Source organism: Bidens hawaiensis, unplaced genomic scaffold, assembly GCF_021521415.1.
Source record: "Bidens hawaiensis isolate Kalapana, Puna unplaced genomic scaffold, B.hawaiensis_p1.1 tig00003141_1, whole genome shotgun sequence".
In the NCBI taxonomy this organism is placed as follows: domain Eukaryota; kingdom Viridiplantae; phylum Streptophyta; class Magnoliopsida; order Asterales; family Asteraceae; genus Bidens; species Bidens hawaiensis.
In genome coordinates, this window is record NW_027491170.1 from 408,512 (window position 1) to 434,523 (window position 26,012).

The 26,012-nt window shown below is 38.7% G+C and overlaps 1 protein-coding gene and 1 pseudogene across 1 annotated transcript; one reads left to right on the plus strand and one right to left on the minus strand.

Moving 5' to 3' along the window:
• Nucleotides 1-26,012, minus strand: part of LOC143622454 (uncharacterized) — a 204,873-nt pseudogene that overhangs the window by 133,126 nt on the left and 45,735 nt on the right.
• On the plus strand, nt 21,389-24,472 carry LOC143622479 (TMV resistance protein N-like). Its single transcript, XM_077093612.1, has 4 exons — nt 21,389-21,874; nt 22,010-22,088; nt 22,186-23,665; nt 23,738-24,472. Exons 1-3 carry the CDS (start codon nt 21,475-21,477, stop codon nt 23,306-23,308), a joined length of 1,602 nt encoding a protein of 533 aa, XP_076949727.1. The 5' UTR covers nt 21,389-21,474; the 3' UTR covers nt 23,309-23,665; nt 23,738-24,472.

Here is a 26,012-nt window from a genome sequence, read left to right on the forward strand (position 1 = left end):
CTTATTAATATCCGGAGTGCCAGGAAACAATATTGATGTGTTTTTACAGCCTTTAACTGACGATCTAGCATCTTTATTTGAGGTCGGGGAGCCAACATATGATGCATATACACAAGAAATGTTTACACTACGTGTAGTTGTGTTATGGACGATTAATGATTACCCTACTCTTGGTACACTATGTGGTTGCCCTTACAGTGGATTCAAAGGTTGTGTGGTGTGTCGGGGCGACACTCAGTGTGTTTGACTTTATCACACAAAAAAGCAGAGTTATGCTGCCCACAGAAGGTATTTATCACATGACCACCCTTTCAGAAAACAAACAAAGACGTTCAACGGAAAAGAGGAGATGAGAACCGCTAAAGAGCCTATGACAGGGGAAGAGATATACGACGAGGTCAAAAACATTAACAATGAACGGGGAAAGGGATCTGAATCCCTAAGTGGGAGTAAGTGGATAAGCGATAACACCACGCCGCACCAATATTGGAAGAAGTTCAACATATGGTACCAACGGTTCAGCTATTGGAAGTATTTACCTGTCCAACATTGTATTGATTTGATGCATGTTGAAAAGAATGTGGCAGAAAGTATTGTCGGGACGTTGCTGAACATTCCCGGTAGGACAAAAGACGAATTGGCAGCTAGAAAGGATTTGGAGTTTTTAGGGATTAAAAATGAATTGCAACCGAAAGCAAAAGGCAACAATACAGAACTGCCTGCAGCATGCTTCACATTATCAGCGCAAGAAAAAGACATGTTTCTTGAAACACTGTATAAACTGAAGGATCCACTAGGGTATTGTTCTAACTTCTCTAGGTTGGTGAATCTTAAAGAAAGGAAGCTACAAGGCCTTAAATCACATGATTATCACATGCTTATGCAACAGTTTCTGCCCCTTGCAATACGGTCCATCATGCCAGAACCAATGAGAAATGCTATAATCAGGCTTTGTTGTTTTTTCAAGTCAATTTGTAGCAAAGAAATCATTGTAGAAGAGCTTGATAAGATGCAGGAAGAGCAAATAGTTACACTGTGCCTGCTGGAGAAGTACTTTCCATCATCATTTTTTGATGTCATGGTTCACTTAACCGTGCACCTTGTTAGAGAGATAAAATTATGTGGGCCACCATGCTTTCATTGGATGTATCCCTTTGAAAGGTGTATGAAGGTTATCAAAGGGCATGTGCGAAACAAAACTTATCCAGAAGGGTGCATCGCTGAGGAGAACATTGCAGAAGAAACAATCGAATTTCTGAGCGAATACCAAAAAAACATCAAGAGTACTGTTGGTATTCCACATGATAAGCATGATGATAATGGGGAGACAATTCCTGTCACAGTCGTTAAATGTAACAATCGTCAATTTCAGGTTAACCTCGTTAACTCAACTCCGTTAATTCAAACTTTAAGATCGTTGAATCTATAACGCATACTTCATTACATTTAAACTAGGGTTTAAATGACGCTTAACACTTACTACATGTGTAGTAGTCTTTCGGGATTTGCACCGAAACGCAAACGATTGAGGAATAAACGAAGCACACTAAAACACTAATGATGTGATAACTATGTGTTAGGATTATGTGTTATATTATTGTCATGATTATGTGCAAGTTAGGATAGAATGTTCTAGAAAAACAACACTTGAAAGTAGAAGGACTAGAGTGTAACTTGTTTGTTTATAAATATATCACTAATAAACAAACCCTAACCTATTATTCTAAACCTACAACACCACCGATCGGCTCTCTCTCCCTCTCTTGACCCACGGCTGCCGTCCACCATCACACACATATACACATCAAATCAAGAGATTAATCCAAGAACTAGGTGCTAGGAAGGTATACTTGATCATCTCTTACCTCTTTGTTGTTTAATTTTGATGTTTGATGGGTTGTGTGAAAACCCTAAATCGGCCGATCTTGTATGTATGTGATTGTTATGATTCTTGTTAGTTGGATAATAGATTGATAACTAGATTGATATTGATACATGATTGATTGTTGTTCTTGATTTGAATTAAAACACAAACCCTAATCTTGTATGTATGGTGTGATTGATATGCATGGATAGTAGTTATAGTGTCTAGAGGGTTATATGGATGCATGATAGTTCATAGATTGTTATTATGATGAGTTTTGATGTGAACAGATTCTGGACAGAACGTATATACGATGTTTAACTGACTGTAACGAAGTGTAAACGTGAAAATTGATTGAGATTGTGGGTACTGCAGTAAACTAGGTTGAGTCTAGTTTCTATGAAGTATAAATTCGTAATTTTTGGATAAGTGGAAGTATACTTTTATGATTTTACAAAAACGTGATGCAAAGCTGAGCTGTTAGACCTGCTGTTAGGTTATGTTGTAAATGTTATATCTCATGAACTACGAGACCAATTGGGTTGGTTCCACTTCTGGAGGTTGACTCACTGAGTTAGGAACCAAACCCAAGTGGTCTTGCATTTATTGGATTTTTCGTTTAACGGGAATTGCAAATAACATTCTGATGTGCATGAATCTGACTGATATAAGTTAGCTGTAATGTTTTGATCATTATGAACAATCTATATGGAATAAAAATAAGATAAAAGATGTTCTGGAAACCTAAGATATGTATGCTCCTGTGGTAATTTTTGGTAAATTAATTGAGACGTTATAATCGGTAAACTAGTGCAATCTTTCAAGTAGAAATTCTGTCATAACGAAACTAGCTGCTGAGTTGTATAGGAATGCATGAAATATGATAGTTTTTATATAATTGTTGTATTTTGACCAAAATACCCTTGCGGGGAATAGTTGCTAGTTGATTGCCATGAATTGACCAAATTGCCCTTATGGGGAATAATGGTTAGTTAGTCTTTGTTTGTTGACCAAAATGCCCCTACGGGAATAATTGCTAATAAGTATGTTATTAATACGTGACACGAAAGTAATTGCTCACTCATGTATCGTATCACAATTTTACTTGTTTAAGTCACACACGATTCACAAACGAAACACGAAACATGTTACTTGCATAGGTATTATGTGCCGAGTCTAGAGACTCGTTAAACATTCCGATACTTAGAAAATCTCTTTGTTATTTTAGAACGCTAGAGAGTTTTCTACGACGCGCATCACTCGGTGATCTAGATCGGATATTCTTCGCAAACAGTGAGTTCACTTACCCCACTCTTAAACTGTTTTCAAACGTTTTTCACTTGGGGGAGATAACATACTCCGATAAACATATTTTCTGAGATAAACGCATATGAAAGATTTTGTTATAAATTATATATCACTTGTAAAGGCTAAGCGGCATACGTAACATTTGAAGTCCCACACATCGGACCGGTTAATATTTGGAATAGCGAGTCACTTTTGGGTAGTACTACTGGGTTTGACAAACCCCACCCGACGCTAAGCTCAACTGGAGGTTGAGTGGGTGTAAATTTTGGCTAACACTTACCATGGTCTGGAGGACCTGGTGACGGGCACTTGATAAACAGTCAGCTTCGGTCGCGAACCACTTAGCGATACTTGTTGTATAGATTAGCTACCTATCGATATATAATTTGACATAACACTATCTGGTAATGCAAAACACTTAAACGCTGTAACGTGGTTACACACTTAAACGCTGTAACGTAGTTACACACTCAAACGCTGTAACGTGGTTACACACTCAAACGCTGTAACGTGGTTACACACTTAAACGCTGTAACGTGGTTACACACTTAAACGCTGTAACGTAGTTACACACTCAAACGCTGTAACGTGGTAACACACTCAAACGTCGTAACGGGGTTACGCAACATTTAAACGTCGTAACGAGGTTACGCAAAACGCTAAACGATTTATCTTATTTTACTTGTGAACTCACCAACCTTGTGTTGACACTTTTAGTATGTTATTCTCAGGTAGCCGAGGCGGGCGCGCGGTTTAGGAGCATGCATTAATGAAAACACTTTTATTCTGCAAACTTAATTTTAACAGTTACATTTGGTTTTAAGTCGTCCTGCGTGACGCAACTTTTGAATTAAGGTTTTACGCTTCCGCACTTACTTTCATTTAAACGTTTTTCTTTGGTTTGGTTTGGTTATAACTAATGATTCCGATCCTGCCAGTTCACACCCTCTGACGGTAAAACTCCGTTAGTGGATTTTGAGGGTGTGACAGATTGGTATCAGAGCCATTGGTTATAGCGAACTAGAAACTGCATGCATACTAGACTATAACCGCGACGACCCATTAGTTATAATGATACGCACTGCATAGGTTTGTGTAGTCTTGAAATCTTATTTCCTTATCTCCTTCACTCATACGCGCGCATATACCCGGCTTACCTGTAGGAATGTCGACGCCACCCTCATCATCATCCGATTCGATGACGCATGCTCACGGGAAGGAACCGCAGTTACCTACTGCCTCGCCACCCCGTGTAGTCCCGGAACTCGAAGCTCCTGCACCAAAGAGGTACCGCCTATCCGGAGGCTTGTATGACAACAACGTTAGCTGGGAATGGTACCCCAACATGATCAGACGTATGGTCTACCGTGAACAAGTTCCCCCATTGCCTCACCCGAACCACCCTGCTTACCCTAACACTCTACCACCTATAACCGAACCTGTAGAGCGAGTTTTCGCAGCTGTCGTTTCTTGTTTGGAGCGTGATGTGGGTTACATGCGCTACACTAGAGAAAATGTTGCCAGACTGTTTAAAGATGGAACCGAGACTCAGGAGGAGATTGCCCGCATGGAAGCGGCAATGAAAGAAATGCAAGAGACTAGTGAGCAACAAACCAAGGTTATGATGAAGATGCAAGCCGAGATGATAGACTTGCAAGAGCAACTCCAAGAAGCAAGGACCCGAACCGAAATAGCCTTAGAACGTTGCGATATCCTACAAATGCAACTTGCCCAGAACGTAGCAGAACCTGAGGCAGAGCCCGAGGCAGAGCCTGATGTAGAACCTGAAGAAGATCCCGAAGAGGAGCCTGAGGAGGATCCCGAGGAAGATCCCGAAGAGGAGCCCGAGGAGGAACCTGAAGAAGAACCGGAGGAGGAACCAGCTGAGGAGGAGGCACATTCAGAGGTGTCCTCAGATGACGACATCTAGTGAGGATGACACTTAGATGGAGGGGTTGTCTCCATCCGAACTATTATTTTTCTATAATTTTAAGGATTGATTGGAAATACTTTGTAGCGAATACAATGGTTTTAATCATGAATTTTTAATTAGACTAATAAGTGGTTGTGATGTGATGTTGTTTTTTTTTTCTTACCTATCTTTTATTACATGTATGGTGTGTTGTATATGAAAGAAAAATTCACGTTTTATACTATGATTCTAGGAAATGGCCGGAAGAAACGCTGGACGAGGACGAGGTAACATCAGCATGACTGCAGCTGAACTCCAAACCCTGCTGAATGACCATGTTGCTGCCGCTTTAGCTGCACACGTTCAAAATTAAACAGGAGGTCCGAATGGAGCATGTACCTTCAAGAACTACTTAGACTGCAAGCCCAGTACGTTTAAGGGCACTGAGGGAGCTATATGCTTCCTGCGTTAGGCTGAGAAGGCCGAGTCGGCCTTTGAGATGTGTAATTGTCCCCCTGCCAGTAGGGTCAAATTCGCTGCTGGGACACTTGAGGATTCCGCCCTCACTTGGTGGAATTCGAACGTCCAGATATTTGGATTGGAACTGGCTAACGCGATGAACTGGGAGGAGTTCAAAAACATGATGCGAGAGGAGTACTGTCCGAGGGAAGAAATTTCGAAGTTAGAGTCGGAGTTTTGGTCGTTGAAAATGGTGGGTTCAGAGATTGAAAGCTACACTACTCGTTCGCACGAGTTGGCAGTGATGTGTCCGCGGATGGTGGATCCGCCGAGCAAGAGAATAGAGATGTACATTGATGGGTTAGCACCACAGATTCAGGGTATGGTGACGTCTTCCAGACCAGCCACGATCCAACAAGCGATCCGTTTGGCTCACAAACTGACGGATCAGGCTGTGACCCAGGGTGCGTTACCACCGAGGGGTTCGACTGTTAAAGCCCGTGACAACCCGAGTAATGACCACGTCAGCAACAGTAACAACAACAGCAACCCGAACAGCGGGAAGAGAAAGTTTGACAACACCAGATCTTCATCCTCAAACCTCCCACCGCAACACCACTACCGTAAGCCCGAATTTACTCGGAGTTTCAACACTCAGAATCACAACAACAACAACAACGGTAGCGGGCAGGTTTCGAGCGGATATGTTGGGAAATATCCAAAGTGCAACAGGTGCAACTTTCATCATGTTGGTCAATGTGACCGTGTCAAGTGTCAAAGATGCGGAAAGATAGGTCATCAAGCGAAGGAATGTAGAGGAGACCTTGCGGCGAAGGGTGCTCCTAAGCCACCGATGACGACTAAGGGATGTTTTGAATGTGGACAGGAAGGTCATTTCCGGAAGGATTGCCCCAAGCTGAAACATAATGACAACAATGGGGGCAATGGAAGTGGTAGTAATGGTGGAGGAAATGGCAAAGGAAGAGCGTTTGTGATTGGATCAGGTCAAGCCCGCAGAGATCCGCATGTGGTGTCTGGTAAGTTCCCTGTAAACGATTGTTTTGCTTCTGTTTTGTTTGACACTGGAGCTGATAGGAGTTTTGTGTCAAAGGCCTTTAGCCAACTTTTAAACCTTACTCCAACCCCGTTAGACGCTAAGTTTCCTGTTGAATTAGCTAACGGTAAAACTGTAATAACAACTCATATACTTGCGGGATGTAAGTTGAAACTGTCAGGTCATGTCTTTGACATCGACCTTATTCCTTTTACGCTTAGTAGTTTCGATGTCGTTGTCGGCATGGACTGGTTATCCGAGAACCGAGCGGAGATTATATGCCATGATAAGATAGTCCATATTACCACCCCTTCTGGCGAGATCATTTCGGTCCGAGGCGAGAGAAGCGGCATGACCACCAGCGTCATTACCCTTATGAAGGCGCAGAAGTATTTACGAAAGGGTCATCCGGCAATTTTGGCGCAGATTGTTGAGAAACCCGCGGAGGAGAAACGAATTGAAGACATACCGGTTGTGCGAGACTTCCCGGAAGTTTTCCCGGAGGATTTACCTGGACTCCCTCCTATTCGTCAAGTCGAATTTCAGATCGAGTTGACACCCGGTGCAGCACCCATAGCACGAGCCCCGTATCGGCTCGCACCGGCGGAACTTCAGGAGTTGTCCACCCAGTTGCAAGATTTGTTGGATAAAGGTTTTATCCGACCTAGCTCATCGCCATGGGGAGCCCCTGTCTTGTTTGTCCGAAAGAAAGACGGGACTTTCCGAATGTGCATCGACTACCGGGAGTTGAACAAGATGACGGTCAAGAACCGTTATCCTTTACCCCGAATTGATGATTTGTTTGACCAGCTTCAGGGATCGAGTTACTACTCGAAGATCGATCTACGATCCGGTTATCACCAGCTGAGAGTGCGCGAAGAAGATATTTCAAAAACGGCTTTCAGAACACGGTATGGTCACTACGAGTTTTCGGTTATGCCTTTTGGCCTAACCAACGCACCAGCCGTATTTATGGATCTCATGAATCGAGTATGCAAGGCGTACCTCGACAAGTTCGTGATTTTTTTCATCGATGATATTCTCGTCTATTCCAAGAACGAGACTGACCACGAAGAGCACTTAAGGATAATTCTGGAACTACTGAAGAAGGAACAACTATATGCTAAACTCTCGAAATGTGAATTCTGGCTTCGCGAGGTTCACTTTTTAGGACATGTGATCAACGAGAATGGTATCCATGTCGATCCCGGTAAGGTAGAGGCCATCAAAAACTGGGAAGCACCTAAGACTCCGACTGAGGTGCGACAATTCCTAGGACTGGCCGGCTACTATCGGCGTTTCATCGAGGGATTTTCAAAGATTGCTCAACCCCTCACCGCTTTGACTCACAAGGGCACTAAGTACAACTGGGGTGACGCGCAAGAATCCGCTTTTCAACTGTTGAAAACCAAGCTTTGTAGCGCCCCTATTTTAGCTCTCCCCGAGGGAACGGAAAACTTTGAGGTACACTGTGACGCATCTATACAAGGTCTCGGTTGTGTGCTGATGCAACTCGAGAAGGTTATAGCCTACGCCTCTAGACAACTACGGGTTCACGAGAAGAACTACACGACCCACGATTTGGAACTCGGAGCTGTAGTGTTTGCTCTTAAGATATGGAGGCATTACTTGTACGGTACCAAGTTTACCATTTACACCGACCACAAGAGTCTCCAACATATCTACGATCAGAAGGAGCTGAACATGCGACAGCGTCGTTGGGTCGAGCTGCTTAAAGATTACGATCGTGCCATCAAGTACCACCCTGGCAAGGCCAATGTGGTGGCCGACGCCCTCAGCAGAAAAGAAACAGATAAACCCAGACGGGTGAGAGCATTGCAACTTACGATTCATGCCAGCTTACCCGATCAGATTCGCGATGCGCAACTGGAAGCGTTGAAAGATGATAATCTTCCATCGGAACTCATGCGGGGCATGAGCAAGCAACTTGAAACCAGATCGGACGGGGTCCGATATTTTGAGAACCGGATTTGGGTTCCACGATACGGAGAATTGAGAACTCTAGTGATGGACGAAGCTCACAAGTCCCGATATTCTATCCACCCTGGCTCAGATAAAATGTATCATGATTTAAAGGAACTTTACTGGTGGCCGAACATGAAAGCCGACATTGCCACCTACGTGAGCAAATGCTTGACTTGTGCCAGAGTCAAGATAGAATACCAGAAACCATTCGGTCTACTGCAACAACCGGAACTCCCAATGTGGAAATGGGAACACATCTCAATGGACTTTATTACGGGTTTGCCTAAAACACCGACGGGATGCGATACCATCTGGGTGATCGTTGACCGGTTGACTAAATCGGCGCACTTCCTAGCGATTAAGGAAACAGACAAAATGGAAAGACTGACTCGTGTCTACATGAAGGAAGTAGTGTCGAGACACGGAGTGCCTGTCTCGATCATTTCCGATCGAGATTCTCGTTTTACCTCACACTTTTGGAAGTCGCTGCAAAGCGCACTGGGCACACGTCTCGATATGAGTACCGCATACCATCCTCAGACGGATGGGCAAAGTGAACGGACTATTCAGACCCTGGAGGATATGTTGCGTGCATGCGTCTTAGATTTCGGAAAAAGTTGGGAACCCCACTTACCCTTGGTAGAGTTTTCGTATAATAACAGCTACCACGCAAGTATTAAGGTAGCGCCGTTTGAAGCGCTGTACGGAAGGAAGTGTCGATCACCACTCTGCTGGGCAGAGGTGGGTGATAGCCAAATCACTGGTCCGGAACTGGTACTCGAAACCTCGGAAAAGATTGTTCAAATCCGAAATCGCATGGCAGCAGCACGAGATCGCCAAAAGAGTTACGCCGACAAGCGCCGAAAACCTCTCGAATTTCAAGTAAACGATCGAGTGTTACTCAAAGTCTCACCCTGGAAAGGTGTGGTTCGCTTTGGTAAGCGAAACAAACTCAACCCACGATATGTTGGTCCGTACCGGATAACTGAGCGCATTGGTCCGGTGGCGTACCGACTGGACCTACCAACAGAACTCAGTGGCGTACACGATGTATTCCACGTATCAAATTTGAAGAAATGCCTATCTGATGAAACCCAAGTAGTCCCTTTGGAGGAACTACAAGTTGATGAACAGTTACGGTTCATTGAGGAACCAGTCGAGGTTTTGGATTGGGAAACCAAAACGCTCAAACACAGCAAAATTCCAATTGTTAAGGTTCGTTGGAACTCGAGACGTGGACCGGAGTTCACATGGGAACGCGAGGATCACATGATGAAAAAGTATCCTCACCTTTTTGAAGGGCTAACCAAACACCGAAAACCGCGAAACCCGGCAAACCGTCAAACATCACCGGAGGTATGAACTAAATTTCGGGACGAAATTTCTTTCTACTAGGGGATGATATGACAAACTGAAAATCTTTCTTACTTTTTCAGGCTCTCATCACGACTTGACTCAAATTTTCGGGACGAAAATTCTTTAACATGGGAATGATGTGACAATCGTCAATTTCAGGTTAACCTCGTTAACTCAACTCCGTTAATTCAAACTTTAAGATCGTTGAATCTATAACGCATACTTCATTACATTTAAACTAGGGTTTAAATGACGCTTAACACTTACTACATGTGTAGTAGTCTTTCGGGATTTGCACCGAAACGCAAACGATTGAGGAATAAACGAAGCACACTAAAACACTAATGATGTGATAACTATGTGTTAGGATTATGTGTTATATTATTGTCATGATTATGTGCAAGTTAGGATAGAATGTTCTAGAAAAACAACACTTGAAAGTAGAAGGACTAGAGTGTAACTTGTTTGTTTATAAATATATCACTAATAAACAAACCCTAACCTATTATTCTAAACCTACAACACCACCGATCGGCTCTCTCTCCCTCTCTTGACCCACGGCTGCCGTCCACCATCACACACATATACACATCAAATCAAGAGATTAATCCAAGAACTAGGTGCTAGGAAGGTATACTTGATCATCTCTTACCTCTTTGTTGTTTAATTTTGATGTTTGATGGGTTGTGTGAAAACCCTAAATCGGCCGATCTTGTATGTATGTGATTGTTATGATTCTTGTTAGTTGGATAATAGATTGATAACTAGATTGATATTGATACATGATTGATTGTTGTTCTTGATTTGAATTAAAACACAAACCCTAATCTTGTATGTATGGTGTGATTGATATGCATGGATAGTAGTTATAGTGTCTAGAGGGTTATATGGATGCATGATAGTTCATAGATTGTTATTATGATGAGTTTTGATGTGAACAGATTCTGGACAGAACGTATATACGATGTTTAACTGACTGTAACGAAGTGTAAACGTGAAAATTGATTGAGATTGTGGGTACTGCAGTAAACTAGGTTGAGTCTAGTTTCTATGAAGTATAAATTCGTAATTTTTGGATAAGTGGAAGTATACTTTTATGATTTTACAAAAACGTGATGCAAAGCTGAGCTGTTAGACCTGCTGTTAGGTTATGTTGTAAATGTTATATCTCATGAACTACGAGACCAATTGGGTTGGTTCCACTTCTGGAGGTTGACTCACTGAGTTAGGAACCAAACCCAAGTGGTCTTGCATTTATTGGATTTTTCGTTTAACGGGAATTGCAAATAACATTCTGATGTGCATGAATCTGACTGATATAAGTTAGCTGTAATGTTTTGATCATTATGAACAATCTATATGGAATAAAAATAAGATAAAAGATGTTCTGGAAACCTAAGATATGTATGCTCCTGTGGTAATTTTTGGTAAATTAATTGAGACGTTATAATCGGTAAACTAGTGCAATCTTTCAAGTAGAAATTCTGTCATAACGAAACTAGCTGCTGAGTTGTATAGGAATGCATGAAATATGATAGTTTTTATATAATTGTTGTATTTTGACCAAAATACCCTTGCGGGGAATAGTTGCTAGTTGATTGCCATGAATTGACCAAATTGCCCTTATGGGGAATAATGGTTAGTTAGTCTTTGTTTGTTGACCAAAATGCCCCTACGGGAATAATTGCTAATAAGTATGTTATTAATACGTGACACGAAAGTAATTGCTCACTCATGTATCGTATCACAATTTTACTTGTTTAAGTCACACACGATTCACAAACGAAACACGAAACATGTTACGTGCATAGGTATTATGTGCCGAGTCTAGAGACTCGTTAAACATTCCGATACTTAGAAAATCTCTTTGTTATTTTAGAACGCTAGAGAGTTTTCTACGACGCGCATCACTCGGTGATCTAGATCGGATATTCTTCGCAAACAGTGAGTTCACTTACCCCACTCTTAAACTGTTTTCAAACGTTTTTCACTTGGGGGAGATAACATACTCCGATAAACATATTTTCTGAGATAAACGCATATGAAAGATTTTGTTATAAATTATATATCACTTGTAAAGGCTAAGCGGCATACGTAACATTTGAAGTCCCACACATCGGACCGGTTAATATTTGGAATAGCGAGTCACTTTTGGGTAGTACTACTGGGTTTGACAAACCCCACCCGACGCTAAGCTCAACTGGAGGTTGAGTGGGTGTAAATTTTGGCTAACACTTACCATGGTCTGGAGGACCTGGTGACGGGCACTTGATAAACAGTCAGCTTCGGTCGCGAACCACTTAGCGATACTTGTTGTATAGATTAGCTACCTATCGATATATAATTTGACATAACACTATCTGGTAATGCAAAACACTTAAACGCTGTAACGTGGTTACACACTTAAACGCTGTAACGTAGTTACACACTCAAACGCTGTAACGTGGTTACACACTTAAACGCTGTAACGTGGTTACACACTTAAACGCTGTAACGTAGTTACACACTCAAACGCTGTAACGTAGTAACACACTCAAACGTCGTAACGGGGTTACGCAACATTTAAACGTCGTAACGAGGTTACGCAAAACGCTAAACGATTTATCTTATTTTACTTGTGAACTCACCAACCTTGTGTTGACACTTTTAGTATGTTATTCTCAGGTAGCCGAGGCGGGCGCGCGGTTTAGGAGCATGCATTAATGAAAACACTTTTATTCTGCAAACTTAATTTTAACAGTTACATTTGGTTTTAAGTCGTCCTGCGTGACGCAACTTTTGAATTAAGGTTTTACGCTTCCGCACTTACTTTCATTTAAACGTTTTTCTTTGGTTTGGTATGGTTATAACTAATGATTCCGATCCTGCCAGTTCACACCCTCTGATGGTAAAACTCCGTTAGTGGATTTTGAGGGTGTGACATTAAATCAATTAAAGTTTCTCCTAATCTTTTCAAGAGAGCACATTTCTATGTGCTGCAGAATACGCCTGAAATAGCGTTGTATATCGAGTAAGTATTACTAACATATATACTCTAAATTATATATTTATAAATATATATAGGGTGCAGTTACTGTACGCTAATGCCTTAACGTACGGTAGTTACGCGAGACGTTCAAAGACAAAAAACAAAGCTAAATACCTAAAACGCTAAGCAAACGCACCCAAAATTAATATATACATATACATATATATATATATATGTATGTATATATATATATATATTAATTCGCAATATATTATACTCTTACTTCCAGACAACACAAGACCTCTTTGAAAAACCAAATGCCTAGTAAACGACAAGCATTGCTGGAAAGGAGCATACTTTAAAGTTTGGTGACTGGTTACCCGACAAGGTAGATCAATTTATTAAGTCTTCTATAATTTTTAAAATTCTTTTATAGTTTCTGCAATGTAGGTGAAGAATCTAATCCTTGTAATGAAATTCAGGTTGAAAGTGAGCTAGCGGGCTCCCCAGGTTCTGTATCGGAAACCGTAAAGTGGATTGCACACGGAGCACACCACAACGTTTACAAATACGACTCGTACGACATCAACGGTTTTGAATTTCATACAAAATCTCATGATGGTAGAGTTTACCAGAACAGCGGGGTTGGTGTAGAGGCGGATGACATGCACATAAAAAAAAAGACGTTGTGACGTATGGACAAAACTTTTATTTTGGGGTTTTGCAAGAGATATGGGTCCTAGATTATCATACTAAAAGAATTCCGGTCTTCATGTGCCAATGGGTTGACCGTAAACATGTCAAACATGATATTCTTGGTTACACGTCGTTCGACCTAAACAAATTTGGCCACAAGGATGATCCGTTCATATTGGCCTCGCAAGCACGCCAGGTGTTTTATGTTCAAGATCAGCTGGATAGAAAAAAGCATGTTGTCCTCATGACTCCACCGAAGAATTATAGGCATTCGTATGACGAGGTCAATGAGGAATTTAGTACGGTAACTTTCCCTCATGAGGGTAATACATTGCCACTTGTACAACCAAATCAACTGCTTCGTAATGAGTCCCTGGATGATTACTGGCGGCCCGGGAAAAAGCCTACAACTATTCGTAATGGATATTGACACCGATGTCGGGGTTGTCGACCCAGCAGTTGTGTTTGTTCGGCTAGTTAGATGTAAATAATGTTTAAATATAGTTGTGATACATGATATCTTCCTTCTTTACTTTGTACTTATTAATTCAAACTAAAAATATATTGGTTGTTTTTAATACTATTACTACTTATACGTATAGGCCGGTTTGTTGAATTCATTTCATCTTCTGGCTTTTTGGTCAATTGGTGTCAAGTTCAAACATACATCATGTTACATCGATAAAAGTCACAATTGACTTGTAGTGTACCATAAGATCAATAAAGTCATTACACTCATAACTGACTCGTGCTATATCAAAGTTACATTAATACAAAGAAAGCCCAAAAATGCATCATTTCTCGTCTGATGGTTTTGTTTCTTGCACAATTCTATTTGGTTATGTTTCAACATACTTTTCAACAGCTGGTTTCCTGCAAAACATTATCAACTCATTTTATAAAAAAAGACCATTATGCCCTTCTTTTCACTAACTTGCATACCAAAGTTGTACCCTCCAGACTTGAAGAAGCCTTTGAACAAATAAAATTCAGTTTTGAAAAACCGCTTCCAAACTCAATGCCGTCACCAGTAACCTTAGATTTAAGATTTGGTGACGGCATTGAGTTTTGGAAAGGATTTTATCAAAATCTAACATCTTTGGAAAGTTTAAGATCTGTGGAAACCTTAGATATTTTCTGCTTGGCCAAGTTTGGAATTCACATAACATATATAGAAGTGTAATAAATTTCAGTCACCAGTTTTATTGCAGTCATTAAAGTCTCTGTTGTTATATAGTTGGTTGTTGAGTGTATAACTGCATACTACCTGTCAAAATGTATATCACACGCTTTTGAATTCCTGTCAGAAAATCTTTGAAATATATTTATGTAATAATAGCCTACATTCAAGTTAATTAAAATAAAAAAACTAGTTTATCTTACTAGATACGCTACAAATCAACTGAACTACAATAAATTACTGTCTCAACTACCAAAAATTAAATTTTAGGTCTATTTTGTTATTCACTCACACTAACATCTATTTTAAAGTTATTTATAAAAAAATCAACATCAACTACGCTTAAAAAACGCAACCAAAATATAATAATAACATTAATATATATATATATATATATATATATATATATATATATATATATATATTAAATAGGAGATTGAATTCTCCACACAAAATTACTATTCAATTTTATAATATTTTATTAATCACTAATTCACTATCCATAATTTCATATATAAAATAATAGTTTTCATTTTCTTTATTTTACTTTTTTTTCAACTACTTAAAATATTTAACAAACCATATTATCTTTAAACACTAAAGTTGGACAATGGTCGGCTTTACATGTTTTATTTGTCGGTTAAACGATTTACTTAAACTTTGCTTTCATATTTTCGTATAGTTCGTCTTTACAATTATCGAAACTCTTATCATGATTTAAAAATATCGCGTCACCGCATGGTTTTATATCCACGTTTCAACGTTTAATACCTCGCCTTTAAAATGTTTATTTGGCTTACTAATTTATGTTTACGAATTTGTGTTGGTATACGCTGATACTAATCGAATTTGTGTGGATGGCTGCTGTAACCTGTCGGTTTTTTTGGTTCTACATATGATAATTTGTTGTATTGACATTGACGGGTTTATTTCTTTTGTTTAGTTTCGATGTCGTAACTTGATACAGATTAACTTCGCGCTGACTTGCAACGAGTTTATAGTTTAACGTTTTTACTTATGTTTTTTCGTTTGATTTAACGGTCCCGTCCCGAAGAGCGGATCTTAAATCCTATTTTATAGTTAATAATAACATTCACATAACATATATATTAATACCAAAATATAATAACATTTACAATATATAATAATACATTTACATTAATATATAAAATTAACCAAAATACATAAATAACATTCACATAACTAACTCCTAGCATCCGATTCCATATCAGAATCTACATCAGGGTCTAGAGTCCTGCCATCAGATTCCGTATCCGAATCTACATCCGGATTATCTTCTGGAGTATGAGAGGGCATGATCCTCTCCCACATGTTGTCCGATGTGTAGGTGGAGTCCCTAAGCCTTTGGAGGCGAAGGTTCACCTGAGAATGGAATGCCCTATAAACGGACACCGCCTTGAAGTGCTCCAAGTCGTTCAACTCGATGTACGCCACCTCGATTCCCGGCACTACCATTTCAGTGCTGAAATAATCAAGAGTCGTGTACCCAAGCCACCTAACCATTCGGTTAAGTTGTTGGTACGTGAAGGTTTGAGGGTTGACATAGTCAATATACCTCACCCTTTGATTCCTCTGGACGGCGCCGGAAAAAAAGTGGAATCGTATCGTGAAGAATGTGGGGTCGTAGTAGATGGGGCTTGAGCACCCGGTGCACGTTCGAGCCAAGCTGCAGCCATTATCGGAAATTATAATCGGAAGAAAGGTGGATTGTGATTGTGATAGTGGATTCTGATTATGGATTGTGATTGTGACCGGTATTTAAGACCATCGGAAAGCGCCGGTACATCTCCCTGACAATTTGAATTTGGCGGCACAAGAAACTGTAAAGGCAATGATGACGTCGTCACTCGTCAAATCAACGTGTGGCCATTAATAACGATTGGACACGCTTAAAAATATTATAGTGTGACCATTTATCACTTATAGCCACACATAATAAGTGTATCCGTGACAATAAAAAACTTACAAAAAATAAAACTAAGATATTCTTTGGTCACACAACCTCAAATAAGTGGCCATTAATTACATTTGGACACACTAAAACATCCTTTAAGTGTGACAATTTATAACTTATAGCCACACATAATAAGTGTATCCGTGACAATAAAAAACTTATAAAAAGCAAAACTAAGATACTCTTTGGTCACACAACCTCGTATAAGTGGCCATTAATTACATTTGGACACACAAAAATATCCTTTAAGTGTGACAATTTATAACTTATAGCCACACATAATAAGTGTATCCGTGACAATAAAAAACTTATAAAAAGCAAAACTAAGATACTCTTTGGTCACACAACCTAGTATAAGTGGCCATTAATAACATTTAGACACACTTAAAAGTATTTTAGTGTGACCATTTATTACTTATAGCCACACATAATATGTGTGTCCATGACAATAAAAAACTTATGAAAAATTAAAGTAAACTACTCTTTGGTCACACAACATCGTTTAAGTGGCCATATATTTTAAGCGTTTTAGCCACATAACTAATAAATACAATGGTTGTTCGTCATATTTCGCCACTTTATTAATAATGTGGCTAGAAAATGTGACATTAGGTCACACAACGTAATATAAGTGGCTATATCTTTTACCTTTTAGACACATATCTTATCAATACAGTAGCCGTTTGTCAAATTTGGCCACACTTTTAAAACATGTGGCTAGTTAAATGTCACAGTTTGTGGCTAATGCATGTGTTTTTGGTCACATGTATCAAAGATCAAACAAACTATGACTGTAGGTCACATTTCGCCACACATTTTTATAACATGGCTAGTTTTTGTCACAGTTTTTTTCAAAGAGTGGCGAAAAGTACCTGACTAGGTATACAATGGTCACGTGAAGAATAATATGTGTGGCCAAAACATTCTGGAAGGTTTTCCAACATGGTCAAAGACCTTTTAGCCACACAGTTAAGCCGAAGTGTGGCAAATCGCCCAAACCACATGTGTGGCCGAAGGTCGATATTCACGTAGTGGAAAGCACTATGAGAAAAGAAAAACTCATATACCCTTAAGCAACACAAACACGGGTTCGGCTTCAACAAAGGGTTCAACAAGAAAACGTCAGAAAGGACTAAACCTCGGTACACCTACAACATATTTCACTACTCATATGATTTAACTACAAATTATACATTTTGTTTTTATTAACAAAAATAATAGTGTTGATTCTCAGCAACACCCAGATCCACCGGCAACACAACTAAAGAAGAGGAAACAACATTGCATGTATTGATGCATCACCTGCACTCATAACCATCATACCGGTCTGCCCAACTAAAGACAACGACTGGAATGATGCATGGTGGGTAACCAATTTGGACCGTCATCCATGACTTTCAAGCTTACGAGACCAGCAGATCCTTTTTTGAGATAATTATGGAATTATTAATGTTTAGTATCTACTTCGCCGTTACAATTGTATAATAGACGTTATAATTAGCGCTTATATTTTCTTAAGGGTCAACATTTGAAGCATTTTTCTACCTAATACGGAATGAAGAAAAACCAATTACTTAATCACCTTTTTACAACTACGGAATGTCTTCTCATTACAATTACCACTAAAATCCGGATAACATATTATTTTCGTCAATGTTGTATAACATTTGATGGTTAACAAAATGAATAACATGATATCAAAAGGCAAATTTATATCACCAACCTTCCATAACATTACGATCCGAACATATTGTCATAGAATGTTACACTACATCATGTCGGTGTAATGGCTCTAAACACGACAGTAACAACAATCAATTTAATGAAAAATGCAAAAAAGAAAGGGTCGTTATATTACTTATTCACCTTTATAAAATATGGAATATTTATCCAAATACCAAACAAGCCTGTTCCAACCGACCTTCACCACGATATCACCTTTCTTCTCATTGCATTCATCCCTAATATTTAGTTACTCATGTTCGCACCGATAAACCATTACAAACCATATCAAACACTACAAACCAATACAGGGGATAATTTGAATGAACTCGCGACAACGTGCGGGCACTTTTGCTAGTTATACCTAAAATCCCAATTATTTGCATGTATTACGAATCAGTGGTTACCGGAATTAAGATGCGGTGGTGGCCGGAGAACGTTCTGCAGGCAGCTAGGTCGTTGGAATTGAGCGGCGTCAAGAAAGGGTTGCGGTTGGAATAAGCAGGTGAGCGGCGGCGGCGTACAGTGGTTGCGACGGCATCGGAGCAAATCGAGGGAGAGAGACAACAGATTTGGGAGAGAAGTTATGGCGGTGAAATCGTGTGGAGGAAAGAGAGAGATCAAACAAATGAATTTGGAAGGGAGATAATGGGATTTTAGTGTTAATTTGGGGGAGACGCGCTGGGGAAATAACCCCGCCTATTTTTTTCACTACGTCGCCGCTATTAATCGTGTCGCCACTAAAGGTGTCACCACTAATGGAGAGATTTCTTGTAGTGAGGTAACAAAACCTACTGGCCCAATCTAGCCCCTATAAAAATTAGTCATGATTTACAGAACTAATAAATATTTAAAAATACAAAAAATTGATATAGATCAATTGCATAATTTCTTCAAATAAGTGTGTCCCACATTTAGCTTTTCTCACAGCATCTAACGATTACGACCTAGCTCCTCTAAAATGCGTTATGGTAAAATTCAACCCCTTCCATGACATGTACACTGTGTTCCAGAGTCTCATTTAACGAGGGGAGGGGAAGGAAAAGAAAGGAAATATATAAAAAAATCATGTTCCAGAGATTTTGTAAGAAAGGGAGGGGAGGGGAGGGGAGGGGAGGGAGGGGAAAGGAGGGAAAATGCTAGAAAATTTAAGCATATTATCATCCTTCAAAATTGGAGAGTTTAGGAGAGAAAATATTTGTGTCTAATTATAACTTTTATCAATTCCTAAATTACCCTTATATTTAACTCCATGTAATAATTTACTTAAAGGGTATAATAGAAAAATGAATCTTTATTTTCTTTTCCTCTTAACTCAGGAACACCTAAAATGTTTAATTTTTCTTCCTTTTATTTCCTTTTCATTAAACTCGGGAACACGAAATAACATCACATATTTTCATTCCCCTACCTTTCTTTCCTGTCATAATTCCCCTTCCTCCCCCTCCCCTCGTTAAATGAGACTTGGGAAAATGTCAATTTAAGGTAAAATGTTTTCTAATAGCCTATAATTTTGTGTAGAAAGATATGATTTGATCTCTCTTAATTCGGCAACTAAGTAATCTATGTTAGGGCTGTTCACCAACCGAACCGAACCGAACGCGGGCATGCTCATACTTGGTTTGGTTTGAAAGCGAACCGAGCGGATTGAATTTAAAGAAACGAGCGATATCTTTATGCTTGAACTTGGTTTGGTTTTGAAACCGAGCGGCTTGGTTCGGTTTGGTTTTGCTTGAATTCGTACAAAGTTTTCAATTTTAATTTTCTAAAACTTTAAAATATCATTAATTCAAGACTTTCAACTCTAAATTGTCTAAACTTTCACCTTTAAAATGTATAAAACTCATAGTTAACAACAAAACATATATAAAACGAGTGGCTATGGTTTAAATTTGAAACTTTGAATTCAACACAAAAGAGGAAAATTTTAAAAACTTTAAAAAATAATATTCTTTTATATATATACATAAAGTTTATATATAAAACTAATAAATAAAAAATAATTCGAGCAAAACGAACCGAACCAAACCGAGCGAGGCTTTGCTCGTGCTTGGATTGCTTTTAAACCGAACCGAGCCGAACGGCTTACTTCCAAACCGAGCCGAAATCGAACGAGCATTTTTCGAACAAAATTCGAGCGAACGACGAACGAGCGACGAGCGGGGAGCAGTTTGGACAGCCCTAATCTATGTCGACTAACTAGACTCATTTTACAAAATAATTTTAAGCATCCATAAAGTCAACTACACTGGTAATCAATAATTTTAAACAAGGTTAGGTATATGTCTTTATCTTTTATTCAAATATTCAAATACGAATCTTTTGTCCCCAACCCATCACAACAAACAATTGTCTTCATCCGCTCATATTAATTTATCCCAATTATTTTGAACAAGGGCCCAAGTTTGTGATTTTTTTTTTCACAATAACATGGTGGCTAATTGTGAATGTGCCTAATCAATAATTTAGAACAAGGGTTTGGTATATGTCTTTCTCAATGGTAAGCACGAATCTTTTGTATGTCCCCAGCCCCCAATGTAAAGGTTTTCCAAACAATTAATCTCTTATCAGTCGGCACAAATTTCCCCAAACATAAAATATTTCATTTCATTCGATCTTTCAAGCAATGGCTTCTCCTTCATCATCAGCTTCTGCATCACCCATTCAAAAGAGCTTCAAGTATGATGTCTTTTTTCTATAATCAACTTAATATGCTTAATATAATTATTTTACTATTTTAGGTTTATAACAGACTAGCATAACTTCTTTTTATTTATTATTATTTTTTTAATTCAGTTAAGGATCCTTATCTTATATTGACCAAATAAGAGGTTTTACTACCTCCACGTAATTGCACAAATTTTCCAACTCAAAATATCAGTTTGTGAAGTCTTATTTGATCATCTCTTTACAAGTTAATTCATTTGCATTCTGATTATACAAATTCCCCATATAAACAAATTCGTTTTATCTGACCCTTTAAGCATACATTCAATGGCATCTACTTCAGCTTCATTAGTTCAAAAGAGCTTCAAGTATGATGTCTTTTTAAGCTTTCGGGGTGAAGACACCCGCAAGAACTTTGTTGATCATCTTTATCATGCTCTTCACCAGAAAGGCATTATAACTTACAAAGATGATGAAAAAATCCAGAAAGGGGAAAGAATAAGTGAGCAACTCATCAGATCCATTAAAGACTCGAGATTTCACATCATTGTTTTCTCCAAGAACTATGCATCTTCATCATGGTGCTTGGAGGAGCTCGTAAAGATTATCGAGTGCCAAAAGACAAAGGAGCAGACTGCTTACCCCATATTCTTTGATGTGGAACCCACTGAAGTCCGTCACCAAAGTGGGGCATTTGGAAAAGCCTTTGCAGAACATGAAAAGGTTAGTAGGAGCTTTGTTCTACCTCTCGACTATCTTTGTTCCACTCTAGCATTTTGTTTCTTATCCAAGTGCTTTGTACTTGTGTTAAATCTTGTTAAGACTAAGAAAGCTTTGAACTTTATCAAACAGGAAAATGAAGATGATGTTGGAAGATGGAGAAATGCTCTCAAAGAAGCAGCCGGCTTGGCTGGGATGGAGTTGAAGACTACTTTTAATGGGTAATTCCTTCATCTTATATTCTTCTTTTCTTTCCTATGTAACATGTTCTTCATAGGGACATTCATGCAACCTGAACGAATCTTCTTTAATTCATAGGCATGAAGCTAAATGTATTCAACAAATTGTTCAAGAAATTTCCCTAAAGCTATATTTCACTAATTCGAGCATTGATGGGAAGTTAGTAGGCATGGAGACCCGGGTAAGGAGTGTAGTTTCATCTTTAGAAACTGGTTCCGAAGATGTTCATCTGATAGGGATCAAGGGAATTGGAGGTGGTGGAAAGTCCACTTTGGCGAGAGCTGTTTTTGATCTAACATCCGTTTGGTTTGAAGGTGTAAGCTTTGTTGAGAATGTCCGAGAAGTTTCAAAAGGCTCTTCGACTGGTTTGAAGAAATTGCAAAAACAAGTCCTTAAAGATGTGTTAGCTGATCGAAACATTGATGTAACAAGTGTTTCTGATGGGAAAAATAAGATGAAAAGGATGATGCCTGGTAGAAAGGCTCTTGTTGTTCTAGATGATGTGGATGATATAGAGCAACTTGACGCGTTAGCTGGTGAGCTTACTTGGTTTAAGCCGGGGAGTAGAATTGTCATCACAACAAGAGATCAGCAGGTGCTCGTAGCACATGGAGTGAGCATTATTCATGATGTTAATCTGTTATCAGATGTGGAAGCACTCCGCCTCTTCAGCAGGTATGCATTTAAGAAAGATATTCCAAATCAAGGGTATGAAGAGCTATCTAGAAAAGTTGTACATTATGCTGCTGGTCTTCCCTTAACAATCAAAGTTTTGGGTTCACATCTTTGTGGTAGAAGTGAGCCTGAATGGGTAGATACCATAGAAAGACTAAAAACTATCCCTGAAGATCAAACTTTGAAAAGATTGGAGATAAGCTATAAAGTCCTAGAGGATGATCAGAAAGAAATCTTTCTAGATGTTGTATGCATGATGAAATATAACAAGAAAGAAGATGCAATCAGAATACTTGACAGTTGTGGATATCATGCTAAAATTGGTTTAGGTGTTCTTGAGCAGAAATCTTTGATAACTATTTCTGATTATGGCATTTTAGGCTTCCATGATCGTATAGAAGAAATGGGCTGGAATATAGTGCGTTGCTTGCATCCTAATGAGCCTAGCCGACATAGTCGATTATGGATTAAAGAGGAAATTGAAGACATATTGGTTAAGGAATTGGTAAGTTTTAAGTTTATATGAAATGTGGACAACTAGGAAATTTTATTTTCTTTGATAAATTTTCACACCAGCATTTTTTTTTATTATGTACAGGGCACCAAAGCAACAAAAAGTATGTATTTGAGAAGTTACAATCTCCAACCTGTTATTATTATGAAAGGTATTAGAAAGATGGAAGAACTTAGACTACTTGATGTGCGATGCTACGCAAAAGAAGTTGATGAAGTTAGCAAATACTTACCAGATGCTTTACAATCTCTATGTTGGAGTTGCTACCCTTTTCGGTCTTTACCTGAAATGTTTCAAGCAAATAACCTTGTTTACCTTGAAATGCATGGGTGCAATATAATTGAACTCTGGGAAGGAGGAGAAAGAAAGGTAGAATAATGCATATAATGTTATATATTGTGATTACACTGATTCTCATCTATTTTTATTTTCTTATGATAGGTTTTTAATAAGCTTAAATTCCTTAACCTCAGTTATTCTTTAAAGTTAAGAACCTTTGACCTTAGCATGACCCCACATCTTGAGGAGTTAAATCTTGAAGGATGTGGGGACTTTGTAGAACTCCAATCGCCCGTTGAATGCCCGAATCTCAAAATACTCAACCTCAGTCGTTCTAAGGTGAGTCACCTTAACATTGGGATGGTTCCACATCTTGAGAAATTATATCTTGAAGATTGTTCTCATCTTAAAGAAATTCATGCTCCGGTGGGATGTCTTAAAAAGCTTGTTTACTTTAGCTTAAGTAAATGCTTAAATGTTGAATATTTTAAGGTTTACAAACAACATGAGTCAGCTTCTCTTATAGATACAGTGGGAATAGATGTAGGTTGTGAAGATGTTACAAATTATTTTCCAGGGTTTAGGTTTACATGTATATATGATGAACCTAGATCCTCATGGAGTGGAAATTTAGAGAAACTTTTTCGTTTTGGTTCAAGCGTTTGCGAAAACCATGAGTATTTTCTAGCAACTATATGTGATTTACAACATTTAAGAGAGCTTACACTTTCCCAAAGCATTCCTCAGGACCTGTGGCGGTTAGAAAGTCTAGAGAAGCTAACTTTGAGTGTGCAACGGTTTCAACATCTTCCGGATAGTATTTTTATGTTGAAAAATCTGAAATCACTTCAACTTGATTCTTGTTGGGCTCTTGAGCAGTTACCTGAGAATATATGCAGATTAGAGTGTTTAGAGAACTTAATCCGAGAGTTATTAGGCATTTAGTATGTGCTTGGATTGTGATCGAGCTTTTAGTTGTGGTGATGAGATTATAATTTCTATATTAAGAGTTTTATTTTTATTTTATATTGTTAAAAGGTGCAATAAGATCCCAAAAATTTGTGGTGAAAGAAAAAAAAATGTCACTAAAAGCTCAAAAGTTTGTAGCTGCAGACTAGAAAAGTGCAATAAGGGTCAAAGGTTTGCAGTGGCAAAGGAAAACAGTGTCACTAGTTCAAAAGTTTGTAGTGGTAGGAAAAAAAAGTGTCACTAAAAGTCCAAAGGTTGTAGTGGTAGACGAAAAAAAGTGCCACTATTTGTGATTTACAACATTTAAGAAAGCTTAAACTTCAAGGAAGTATTCCTCATGATCTGATCAGTGGCGGTTAGAATGTCTAGAGAAGCCATCTTTGGACACGCAACAGTTTCAACATCTTACGGATAGCATTTGTATGTTGACAAATCTAAAATTTCTTAAACTTGGTTATTGTTTTGCTCTTGAGAGTATATGCGAATTAGAGTGTTTAGAGTACTTAAGAATAAATTCTTGTCATTTCTTATGATAATATTAAGAAATTTCCGGAGGAACTTGGGAGTTTAGAATGTCTGAAAGAGTCATGGATAAAATACACGGGCATAAGTCGTCTTCAGGGGACCAATATTCTTTTTCTGTACTTTCCATTTATGTGGTGATTTGAACAGATCAGAACTGCTACTGGGATCTCGATATTTATTCAGTCTCTTTCGGGTAAACCTGCTAACTGCAGGAGTTTTTCTGTCTCTTTTTGGTTTTTCTGTACTTTCATTTTATGATGTGCACAATTAAATGAAAATGAAGTTGACCGAAACCTGTCATTCCATGATTTGTGTGTTGACTTTTCGTAGCATTAATCTCAATACATTCTTATATAACGTATATTGATGGTTTGCATGGCCGGCTCAATGGTAAGGATTGAAGGATGAAGGATCTCTAAAGTATCCGTAAGTTTATTTCTGAGTGGCTTTTATGTAATTTAATATTGGTATTTGTTTTATTTACTTATTTAATCTGCTTTCAGCTTCAATTTGTCATGTGAAAAGAGGTTAAGTTTTCGGTTTCCCTTGGTCCATAACCAAAACTGATTTATGCCCACATCAGTAACCAGATAGTAACTGAACTGCTGGGATTTTGGTCCGGGTCGGGTTTTTGGGTCAGTTATTAGGTCTCATTAGGGTACTGCAATTGGTAACAGCTGAAATTATATTTCCCAAATTACCCCTCCATTCATATCCGGTCCTGTTACTAGTTTAATGCCATTTGAACCAACTATTAAATCAGGTAAGTCAACAGTTTGCCCCATGTCAAGTTTGACCAGAAGAAAGTCAAATAAGTCCAAACCAGCTGCTTACCATTTTGCAGATTCTTTTGTTGACTTCCATTTAGACTTAAGCTTTGACTATTGTACCAAATGACAAAATTACCCCTGCATGTATCAATATTGCATGTATTGTAAGAATC